Below are 12,542 nucleotides of genomic sequence, written 5' to 3'. Positions count from 1 at the left end.
TGCGCAATGGCATTCGCAAGCTATAAAATATGATCTCCTTTTCGTTTTCGTTTTCGCTTTTATTTTTTTAATATATACTTTATTCTCGTAAGTGAAAAATTAAATTTTTTAATGAATTTGTTCTCAATTTGTTTTTCACCTCTTTAATGTAAATATATAATTGCATCCCATCACACACGTCTAATTACATGCGAATCCCCTTCATTAGATCATATAGTCATATTACATGACCTACTTTTGAGTGTCCCGACTCAAATGGTACCAATCAAGCGTTTTATTTTTAGTTCAAGGGTCGGGGAACAAATTAGTTACAAACTTTTTATTTACGTTTTAAACATAAAATCTTTCATTTATAAGGAAAGCAAAATACTACTAAATCGTAGTATTATTTAACAATTTAATAATGTTTTTTTATTTATTCATTTAGACAAAAATCTGTCACCAAGCCGTTGGTACCAAATTAATTACCTTAGATGGCAAAGTCAGACCATACTAGAGACTGGTGAGCGAACAGGATTCTCATCGAACCCTTTTTATGGAGATCTGGATAATCAATTAATCGTGTTTGTTTATCATACATTGTACTACAGATTTTTATTAAGTACTGTTTGTATTCAATTTAAATAAAATAATTTATGAATGCACAATTTACGATAAATAGACACGGTTGATTAATTCTTCGGATCTCCGATAAGAGGATCCGTATAGGATCCTAATCCAACGATACCAATTGTGTGATGTGATGGAATTCTCCAAATGCCCCTGCCCTTTTGTGTCCCTTGGCTAGCTTTTGTGACAGCTGTCTGCTCTCAAAACACTTTAAAATTGTGAAGTTCATTTGAAACTTAAATAGAAAAAGGAGGTTTTTATAATAAAACGTATCGAAAGTGATTAAACTATTTATTTTTGTCCTATAATCTCATAATCGATAAATGTCGTTTTTGAAATTGATTCATGCACATTAATTTGGTCATTACTGTTAAAATTCGTTAAATTTCTTATGACTAAAAACACCTTAATCTTTTATTGTCATTTTAAATTGGTCTTAATCTTTTTAAATATTTTTTAAACAAGTATCTAAAGTATTAAAAATACTACATTCGTCAAGCCCAATTTATATTCCAAACATAAATTATTTCCAAAATCCACAAAATTGGGTATATTATGGTCAACAATATTAGTCGCATTAAAATTTGAATTTCAAACATATATTATGTGATATGGAACCCAATAAACAAACGGGTATTGAATTGAATAAAAAATGGATTCATATTGAAATTATATTAGGAGGGTGAGCATCCACTAACGAACGGTCACCATCAGCCCCATCATGCCATCACCTCCAAGCCCAACACAAAACCAGTAACTACACGCTACAACTCTAGCCGCCAACATCAAGGAAAAGGTCATGGAGGTTATTGAAATGGAATGGACTCCCATATGCAGCCACATATCTTTTTATAGGATAACCCCATCCTGGAGCCTGGGGCATTAATTTTTTTTATAGTTGTGCCCTCGTTGATTTCGGCTTTACCATCTTCACTGCCCACAAAGAGGAACTGAAAGTTTTTTGAACCAAGAATCGGCTTATGAGGAAATCACATGAGTAGAAATAAGCTCCTTCAAACCTCATTTGAATTCTTAACCATCCTCTATGTTGGACAAGGTAATTTAATAGATTTTTAGCTAGGGTTTAATGAATGTGATATTTTCAATAAGTTGGTATTTAATGTTTAAAACAGTGAAAACCAATTTAAAATGACACTAAAAGATTGGAGGATTTTAGCTACTCAATCGAATTTTTTATTGATATACTAATTATTTACTCTCGATGATTCGACAAAAAAAATAATATAAATAAGGCATGAGTAATTTGATCTCAGGCATCACCGCTGCTCCGCGAGAATAGCTAGCACTGAACTTCGTCACTCCTTCCATCCCGCCCCTTGAAGGTGTTCGTCTTTATGCAACCTCCAGCAACAACAACTCACTGAGTCACGGGCCGCACAAGAGATTGCAAGCCATCAACCAATAACCTCAAATTCGTCCAACATGGCAACGCCGATCCTTCATTCGAAGGTTTCATTTTCGATATTTCACCAGAGATGGCAGCGCTGACGCCTTCAGGAGCAAATCCTACGTCACGAGCGCTGTAAAATTCTGCCTTTTGAATTTTTTGTTTTTCCTTTTTATTTTATTTTTACAAATTTTAGGACTTCTAATAATTTAAATGAATATTTATTTTTTATAATTCGTGTGGCACTATATTATTGAACTTATAGACTATAAATATGTATTGTGTCAGCATATTAACATGATAATTGACAAAACTCTAACAAAATAATCAAATTAATACGCGAGAATCAATTTCAATGACAACACTGATTGATTTTTAAATTGTGGATCCAAAATGAATAGTTTGGTCACTTCAAGGACTATTATAATAAACCCTTTTCTTAATAGAAAAATTATATTCCTTTAAATTCATATCAACTTCTATACCCATACCAAGAAGCACTTACAAAGATTGTTTGTGTTAAACCATTTTCTTAATTGAATGTGATACTAATAATATAAGGCTTATTTGGAAGTTCTTTTAAAATTATTGAAAACACTTATAAAGAAAATATTTTTGAGTTCCAAAAGCATTTGAAGTGTCTCTTGCAAGAAGCACTAGAGTTATATGTTTATTGTAGGAACACGCTAAAGTCATCAAAAAATTTTATCCTTTGGCACGAGGAAGGATTTCTACTCTTAACAACCTCAACAAGAGAGATATAGGGTCATATCGAGGCAACCAAGGGTGAGTGTGTCTCCAACTATTATGATTTTGGGGTCAAACCTCACTCTTTTAGAGGGTGGGATAGAGTATTGAAGAAAAGGCTACCTGGGCAAAGACTCAAACGGAAGAACCATTACTATTATTAGTGAGCATACACACTACAACTGTTTTAACCTTCAACCAATCGAGATCCTTTGTAACACAAACCATTCGGCAAATACTTAATGAAGAGGCAATTCAGACAACTTCGCCTATCTCTTTTAATTTCCAGACAATGAAACACTTGGCCTAACTTTAGCCTAACTCTATACTCTAGCTCAGAGCTTTGGCATGCATAGGTTATCACAAAGTAAATAAAACTAAGTGGTGCGACCAACATAGTTCGACAAGAGAGCAACATTATGATGCATATTCATCTATTTCATTAACCCAAACCATGGGCCATATATCCAAACAATGAATTCGTTCATACATAACAAAACATTCATAAGCGACACGCATACATGAACATCATTCATGTCATAAGCATCACTCATATCGTTCAACATAACCATTATACGTTTCAACATATACATACATAAGCCAATTGAGCTTCAAAAGGATGTCAAATAAATTTTTATCACAAAAGATCTCCAAAATTTATTAAACTTTGAAGTCCATTTAGAACTTAAATAGAGAAATAGTTTTTTTTTTTTTATTTATTTTTATCACAAATGGTCTCTAACTAGACTTCTTATTTTGGTTCCTTAATTCAAAATTGATCAATTTCGTCCTTGAAATCGACTCACGCGCATTAATTTGGTCTCTGCCATTAAATTTTTTTTTTTTTTTTTTTAATTTGCTGATTTAGAACATCAGTGGGACCCATTGCACAAATATAAGATACCATGTGGGTTATACCAAAAATATTTTTTTTTTAATTTCTTAAAATTCTAAAAACAAATCAAAAGATAAGATCTGGGATTGGGGTAAGTCTATACGTGCTTAATTGGTCATTATTTTCACTAGTTTTTCTTAATATTTGTTGCTTGGTTTCTTGTGTTTTTGAGCCATTTATGTTATTTTTGTAGGTCAATTGGTACAAAAGGTGATAGAGAAATAATTTTTGAAGAAATTGAACAAGATGGAATTCGAATCCAAACCCTATAAATTATGAATTCTTTTTTCTATCTCATTGGTCCTTATTTACGATATCAGCATATTGATTTATGCTTAGCTTGGATTCAAAGCTAGTGTTAAAGATTATAAATTGACTTATTATACTCCTTACTATGAAACCAAAGATACTGATATTTTGGCAACATTTCAAGTAACTCCTCAACCTGGAGTTCGATACAAACTCTTTTTTCTTGAGGATCCATTGTAATGATGAGAAAGATTTCTGCATATATGCACAAATCGATCGATAATATCAAAATCCGACGAATTTGCCCCAGCCGTCGAGCGGGGACAAAAGTCTTCCTTAGTGATCCAACAGTGCCAAGTGGAAGGGCTATTGCTCAATAGATAAAAGTTACTCTAGGAATAACAGGCTGATCCTCCCTAAGAGCTCACATCCCGGGAATTGTCAAGTACTAGAGTATGGCTGTAAAGATACGTCAACTAGAATAATTTGTGAAGAACAGTCCAGAAAGAGCCAAGTGGTGAGTCATATATAGATGAAAAGATCTGGATGTCTAGTTTTCAAATAATTTTACGGTTTGTGATTCCGATGTCTAAAGAAGAAGTTATTAGATTTTTGGTGACTGCCGCTCAATTAAAGATTTTACACGGGTTCTGTGCTAATTCTATGGTATAAGATGTGATGTGACTGATTTGCAAGATTGCCATTCAGAATGATTTAGATGTTAATCATGGACCTTTTGGGCATGTATTGAATGATATACCTACACTGTTACAATAGGTTCCAGCAATGGAAGGCACAATTTATGCAAAGAGATGTCAATATTGTGGCTCATCAGCTAGCTCAATGTAGTTTAACGTTTGAGCGGTCAGTTTCTTGGTTTGAAGAACCTCCTAATGTAATTTCTTATCTACTTTTGGACGATAAGTTGAATTCTTAATTTTGTTGGTGCGGGATGCTCTTTTTCCCTTCATTCGGGTTCTTTTCCCAGGAAGGTTTTTATCGAGGCCCATTGTTAGCACCTCTTCCCTTTGTTTGTGCATTGTTCCATCATGAAATGAATATCGTACTTGACTTCAAAAAATAGTACAAGTATTTTGAAATGGAAAATATGCGTGTAGTGACATAAAATAAATAAGACACAATATTTACGAGGTTCGGCAAATGTGTTAATGTCCTCAGGGCAATTTTTGTTGTTTGTTTCATTATCTAAAATAATAGGAGTAAAAACAGCTTTCACTATTTTTCTCTCCTCTTTAACTTTCATATAGCTCATTGGTATTTTTCTTCTTCACTAGAACACTTGTTACCTATGGTTTTATAGGCAAAAGGCTAGCTAACATGTCTTCACTAAAATCCACCAACCCGTCAAACGGATTGTTTTTAATACTTTGTTGCAACATGTGGGACCATCCACATTTACAACACTCTTCTCGGATGGTCACAAGTCATCGATTAATTGCCTCATTAGAACTTCTTTCATCATAACTCACAAGATGAATGAATGGTATAAAGGAAACAAAAACAAAAATAATATGCTCATATGGGCAATGTAGCATCCTCTTAGATGCTCCCTCTAATTACGGAGGGTTTAAATATATGAAAACATTCTACACGATGTCATGGACCAGTACACGTTGACCACGCGCCCTCATGTACCTCCAACTCATGGCCACACGTGCAGGTTATGCACTTACACGCGATTGTAGATCCCAGGGGAATATTCCGTCATATTTGACAAAATATTACGTTAAGTTTAACGGTAGTACCTTAACAATGTCAGAATATTTTGTCATCTTTAATAGAATATTCTGCATCTTCTCCAATTTTTCGGTCACCGTTGCCATCGTCTGGTTCGTTGGAATCTGGAAAATTTTGGCTGAATTTTTGTAAAAATTTTAAAACTTCATATCTTTCTCATTTCTCAACCATTGTCGACATACTTTATATGGTAATGAAGCTTGGGAAGAGAAAAACAAGATTGTACCTTTTAAAAGTCTAAAAAGTAGACGGAAATGGACTGAAAATGCCTCGAAGATCTCAGCCCTATTCAAACGTCCCAAAGTTGCTTGTTTACACATTGGCTTGACTTCAAACATAGGCGAATGACCTCAGGGAGTTGTGTAGTTGCTTCTAGACCTTCCAAAACCTTGCAAATCGAACAGAAGGTCACCGGAGAACCTACACCCGATTAGATGTCCAAGTTGGAAGCTTAAAACTCGGTCATTTTTTAATCGGCTCGTATGGATGGACTTGTGGGGATGATAGGAGTACAATGGTGGTGACTCAAGGTCCGATCCATGAGGTTTGATGAGTGTTCTTAGTTGTTGCAGAGGAAAGAGCGAGACTCGGTGTGAGGGGGAGAAGAAAACGAGAGAGAGTTTTTTTTTGAAAAAATTAATAAACTAGTGAGAGGGAATATCCAAATTTATGGAAGGGGACTAGGGGACAATGGAGGAGTGGTGTGTGGGCTCCATGTGGCTCACAAAACAAGACACAAAATATCCCTCCAATTGAAATTACCAAATCGCCCTTTATGTTTGTAAGTCATAAAATCTTTATCGTAGCTTCGAATTCGATTCCGATTGCGTCTACACGTTCGTATCGTCGAGTACTTCAAGAATACAGTAAAATAGTAGCTTGTACATGTCACAAAAAGACGGTCAATGGAAGTCAAAATCCTTGCCTCTAGGGGCATTTTCGTCAATTCACTCTTTTAAATAAAATCGTAAAATTAGGGACGGGTTGTCACACACCCACCCAAATTTTTAGGGTTTTGCCTTACGAAACATTTGTTCATTGTGCAAAACTTTGCGCAACGAAAGATTGTTCCCACAAAGTTTTTAAAAAAATTAAAAATTAAATTTCCCATGTCCCATTTTCGGCACTAGCCCAAATTTAACTATTTTGCGCGATGAAATATTGGTTTGTTGCTCAAAATTTATAGAAATAAATTTTATTAGACAATTTAAAATAAAAAATTAAATAAACCAGCGAAATATTAGTATTCGTCACTCAAAGTTGTTAAAAAATAATAATAAAGAAAATAATTTTTTTTACAATTTAAAACATAAATCAAATAAAATAAATAGGGTTTAGGAAATGTTGATTCGTCGCGCAAAGAAAATAATAAAAAATAAAGAAAATAATTTAGGTTAACAATCTAAAATATAAAATTAAATAAAAATTAAATAAATAGGGTTAAGGCAAATATTAGTATATGTTGCGCAAAGTTTTTAAAAAATAATAAAAACTATGAAAATAATTTTTTTCACAATTTAAAGTATAAAATTAAATAGAAAAGAAAATGAATTGGGTTTGGGCGACAAAATATTTGGATTTTGTCACCCAAGGTTTTTTAAAAAAAAAAAAATTATTGTTTTATTATTTTAAACATGTTATGTGACGAAGTCTAAAATTTTTTCATGCAAGAGATTTTTTTACTAGTGCGCCTTTGTACTTCCGCACGACAACCACCACATCACACTATTGACCGTACCACCACCACCACCACCATTACAACCATCACAACCCTTGCCACCTCACTGCCATCGGCCTCACTACTATATTCATTTTTATCATTATATACAATTATATCTTTTTTTTGTATTAAAATTTATCAAATACTTTTACATTAATTTTCATACTCACAACACTTTAAAAAATACAATTTATTAAATACTTAACCGCTTTATTTTTATAACTAATTATTCTTAAAGCACATAAAAACAGTTTTTTTAAAATATACATCAATCTCAAACTCAATTTGATATCGTATTTGAGTTTTCCGCATGACAACATTTTGGTCAACAGGTCATATCTAGTTCATCCCTTGTGGCACATTGACTAATAAAATAATCAGCACGCAAGCAATTACTTGCATTAGAGGGTGTGCAATTACGTGCAACTGTGCAAGTACAGGGAAACCGTACGACAACCCGGCGTTATGTAGTTAGGCCCCGTTTGTTGCATGGTATTAAGTGGGAGTGCTTTAAGTGGGATTAATTTTTCAAAAACAATAATTTAAAGACTTAATTTTTACTTGAATACTAATTTAGAGACTAAGTTGACAGTTTACTCAGTTTATATGAAAAAGTAATGATATTGTCTAATATATATTTATCCCATATACAATGATAATTCTTATTTGTATTAGAGAGTGTCAGCTAATAATATATTGTACACTTCAAATTCATTATGCTTTATCTTGATATGATGTGGTGAATATATTATATATATATATATATATGAGATAAAAGAAAAAAAAAATAAGAACACTAGTAGAAAATTCTATTTTTAGTTCTTCCTTCCTCAAGCATATAGTCCAACTTTCATCACCATATACGTATGAAGGTGCTTTTCATATGGTGCAACTTTCATCACCACATACGTATGAAGGTGCTTTTAGTAAAATTAAGGAAAGCTGTTGCTCTAGTAGAACGTCCTCCACTGCTATATATAAGGTTTGGTCGGTCTCTAAGGGCAGACAGATCACGTAAAAGATATTGATTAGAGAGAGAGAGAGAGAGCAATGGCAGAAGTGAGTAACAAGCAGGTGATACTGAGGGATTATGTAGTCAAGGCCTTTCCCAAAGAGTCAGACTTGTGTGTGATCAACACTGCTACTATCAAGTTGAAGCTTCCCGCAGAGACTGATCAGCCAGCTGATGCGGTTACTTCCTCAAAGGAACAACTAGTCCTACTTAAGAACCTCTACTTGTCTTGCGATCCCTACCAACGACTCCGTATGGAAAGCGTCCATGGGCACGGCGTCCCACCAACGTCCTCCTATACACCTGGCTCTGTAAGTAAACCCATCGATCATATATATGTGTGTGTGTGTGTACAGTTTAAGGCAGGTGAAACGCGTGAAACACATTTTAACATAATTTCTTCGTGCAGACGATACACGGATATGGAGTGGCTCAAGTTTTGGACTCTAGGCACCCAGATTTTAAGGCAGGAGACTTAGTTTGGGGGACGACCAATTGGGAAGAGTACAGTCTAATCACTACACCCCAAGTCCTCTTCAAAATCCACCACACCGATATACCCCTATCCTATTATACTGGAATTTTAGGTAATAATTTAAGTCCACGCCCAGTATATATACCTTTCTTTGTATACATAGTATAGTATAGTAGAGTATACGTACCTATCGCATACTATTGGTCGAATACACCCCTATTATCCGATACGTACTGTAACTTCTCTACTAATGAATCGAGAAATTTTCATTGCAATTTGCAGGTATGCCTGGTATGACCGCTTATGTTGGTTTCTACGAAATATGTTCTCCTAAGAAAGGAGAATACGTCTTCATTTCAGCAGCAGCTGGTGCTGTTGGTCAGCTTGTTGGACAACTTGCAAAATTGATGGGTTGTTATGTTGTTGGAAGTGCTGGTAGTAACGAAAAGGTACTAAAACCAATCCGTTTCATAACCATTTCATTTGGGTCTTCATTGTAGAACACGGTTCTTTTAGATTAGCATTTCATTCACATGAAAATTAAGTATATTCGGCTTCTGTGCTGATCTTGTTATAGGTCGATCTTTTGAAGAATAAGTTTGGATTTGACGAGGCTTTTAACTACAAAGAAGAAAATGACATGAATGTGGCTTTGAAAAGGTAATGTATATTTCGTTACGTTTCCTACATAATATACCATCCCTCATTTTTTTGTATTTCAGTAAAACCTTATTCTTTTTTAATTTTTCAAGTTTTAGAAACATTGAATCTGATATATTTATATTTATGACTAAGTTTTGTATCATATATTTTAACTTTTAACTTGTACCCATTTTTTAAAGAATTTGTTATTGTCACTTCAAAAATCTCATTGTACTCATAGTTTTTTTAATCTTTTATTTGTACTCATAATTGATTTATAATGTACCCATTTTCTTTTCATCTACTCCAACCCTTGAAGTAAAACTCAAATTTTAGGTTCTAAACTTACCGCAACTTGCTCCAGCCCTTGGGGCAAATATGAATTAAAACTCAAAACTCATTTCTGGACCAAATTTAGCCTAGGATTCCCCCTAGGTTAATGGGGCTGGCCCACCATATATGTATATTTTTTTCTAGTTTTATATTTATAAATTCATTGAATCCAACGGCTAAGATCTAATTTGATGAAATCCAACGGTAAAAAAAAAATCTAACTGTCCAAATTTAAATCCAACAGCTAAAGTAATTAAAAAAAAAATCTTTTATGTGTTTCATATTCTTTCATAGTGTTTCATGAGTTTCATGGTGTCGGTTAGCGATTTTTCAATATTTGTCGGAATCTAAATAGTTTTAGGTTAACTTGTTCATAAAATTAAATTAGGATAGTCTCCATAATTTTTTTTTTCTTTTAGAAAAGTTACTTTAAGAAAAAAAAAAAGCCTAAATTTATTCTTTAATCATCTGGGGCTAAAATTTTAACCTAGAAGAGTTGGAGCAAAAAAGTTTATGGATTAAAACCTAAATTTTCTGGGCTTAAAATTTTAGGTTTTAACCCAAGTGTTAGAAATGGTCTAAATGTAAAATCTATTCACTTTTTTATTTATAATGTACCCATACTTTATAATAAAATGTACTCTTTTTTAGTTTAAACCTACCAATATTTAAAAATAAAAATAAAACATTTTATTTTAAAAAAACACAAAATCTAATTAGATTTCACACAATTCAAAATTGATGAAAAAAAATTTATAAAACCCTATTTGGTATTAATCTTTGCATGATTTTAGGAAGGATTTAATAATTTTTGTTTTTTTTTTTTTTTATTACTCTCCCTTCGAACTTAGTATAGTAGATTAGTATAGAATATCGCATGTAATAAAAAAAACACATGCTTAATATATATTTGTGATTACGATTGCAGATATTTCCGGGAAGGCATTGATATATATTTTGAAAATGTTGGGGGTAAAACGCTGGATGCTGTGCTCCTTAACATGAGACTCCATGGGCGCATTTCTGGATGTGGAATGATTTCACAGTACAATCTTGACAAGCCTGAAGGGGTAACTAATTTGATGCAGCTCATATACAAGCGCATTCGTTTCCAAGGATTTTCAGTTTCTGAACACTATCACCTCTATCCTAAATTCCTTGAGTTTATGTTGCCTTACATTAGACAAGGGAAGATTGTTTATGTGGAAGACATAGTTGAAGGCCTTGAGAATGGTCCAGCAGCGCTTGTTGGACTTTTTAAGGGTCGTAACTTTGGAAAACAAGTAGTTGTAGTCTCTCATGAGTGATGTATTCGGTCAATAATTGATTTAGTCTACTTATGTTGCCATTTCAGCCATTATTATTCTACCTTGTAATTCAAAATAAACGTCACACATGTTGGAGGATAAAATTTTACACAGTTTGTACGTGGAAAAATCATTACTAATTGTTGGATTATGATTATAAAAGACGCAGCTGAGTGGTAGAGGCGTTTGATTAATTTTTTTCTTCCTTTGCAACTTCTTTCTGCTGACAAATTTGTAGAGAATCATACTTGGAATAGAGAAAATATTTCCTCTCATTAGTAGAAAAAACAGTTTGCGCGACGAACAATATTTCGTTGCATAAGACGTACTTGGGCGATGAAAAAATTGTTTCGTTGTGCAAAATAGACAGGATAAGAAGAAAAAAAAATTGCATGACGAATATTTGTTGTCTTCGCGTAAAATCAGAAATAAAACACGGGGTAATTTTTTTTGGCGTGAAAAACTTGCGCGAGGAAAAGGAGACATTTGCCCGACCAAGGGTTCGTCGCGCTAGTTCCTGTAAATTTTCAATTAGACCATTCATTGTAGGTGAATCAGAGGAATCAATACTACATTTAATACAGATGTTTGCGTGACAAAGCCTTCATCACGCAAAGGCCCTAACCTTCCTATAAATATGCGCTTCTGCTGTCCTTATTCTTCACAATTATGTTCTCCTTATTCTTCAAGAATAGATGAAGGATAAAAATAAGGATCAGAGCGTGCCCGCCGCCAACCTGAATGATTTAAGGCAACATTTTGAGTTCGCGCATGCGAGCCATGGGGAATAATTGTCCCACTGCTAAGTGGCGTTCTTGAAAAAATGTGCCCGAGAATGTGAAGAAGGTTGTAATGGATGAACTATTAGTAAGTATATTGTTGATGGATCAATAATTAAGTTTGTGAAATTTTTAGTTATATGTTGGAATTAATTATTTGCATATATGTGTAACAATGTAAGTATACTCCGGATAATGATACGAATGAACAGTTGATGAAGTTGATGGAGGATGCTTTGGAGGCAGGTTACAAATCGATGGCGTTATGAAGTCTTACAGAATGGACCAGGACCATCGAAATAATAGTTTTAAATTTATGTTTTGTATGACAATATTTAAATTTGAGGTTTTTTTTTAAGTTATGTATTTGGACTTAATTAGGTTTTAATTCCTGTTTGGTTTTTTTATTGAGGCCTAATGTAAGCACCCCATCACTCGACAGTGTCCCTCAGCCATCCCTTTGTTTCTTGGACAAAGGAAACACAGAGACAGCAATTGACATCTTCCCTTCAAGAGGCTTTTTGTTCCTTTTTTGTGGCCCAAAGTTGAAAATCCGAAAGACTTTTTGTGGGATTTAGAATCCCACACGTTTAGTCAATAAAAGAGAG

General features: G+C 33.7%; 1 protein-coding gene across 1 annotated transcript; it reads left to right on the top strand.

Moving 5' to 3' along the window:
• Window positions 1-8,422: 8,422 nt before the first annotated feature.
• On the top strand, window positions 8,423-11,260 carry LOC137743460 (2-alkenal reductase (NADP(+)-dependent)-like). Its single transcript, XM_068483355.1, has 5 exons — window positions 8,423-8,709; window positions 8,808-8,985; window positions 9,156-9,322; window positions 9,451-9,533; window positions 10,777-11,260. The coding sequence occupies exons 1-5, from the start codon at window positions 8,437-8,439 to the stop codon at window positions 11,153-11,155; spliced, it is 1,080 nt and encodes a 359-aa protein (XP_068339456.1). The 5' UTR covers window positions 8,423-8,436; the 3' UTR covers window positions 11,156-11,260.
• Window positions 11,261-12,542: the final 1,282 nt, after the last annotated feature.

The sequence above is a fragment of the Pyrus communis genome, chromosome 8 (assembly GCF_963583255.1).
Source record: "Pyrus communis chromosome 8, drPyrComm1.1, whole genome shotgun sequence".
Lineage (NCBI taxonomy): Eukaryota > Viridiplantae > Streptophyta > Magnoliopsida > Rosales > Rosaceae > Pyrus > Pyrus communis.
The sequence above is the reverse complement of the archived record's forward strand: the minus strand, read 5'-3'. Positions and strand labels throughout refer to the sequence as shown.

Coding starts and splice junctions, on each gene's coding strand:
- LOC137743460 (XM_068483355.1), top strand. CDS start 8,437: ATGGCAGAAGTGAGTAACAAGCAGGTGATACTGAGGGATTATGTAGTC. Junction 8,710..8,807: donor CCTCCTATACACCTGGCTCT/GTAAGTAAACCC, acceptor TTCTTCGTGCAG/ACGATACACGGATATGGAGT. Junction 9,323..9,450: donor GTGCTGGTAGTAACGAAAAG/GTACTAAAACCA, acceptor ATCTTGTTATAG/GTCGATCTTTTGAAGAATAA.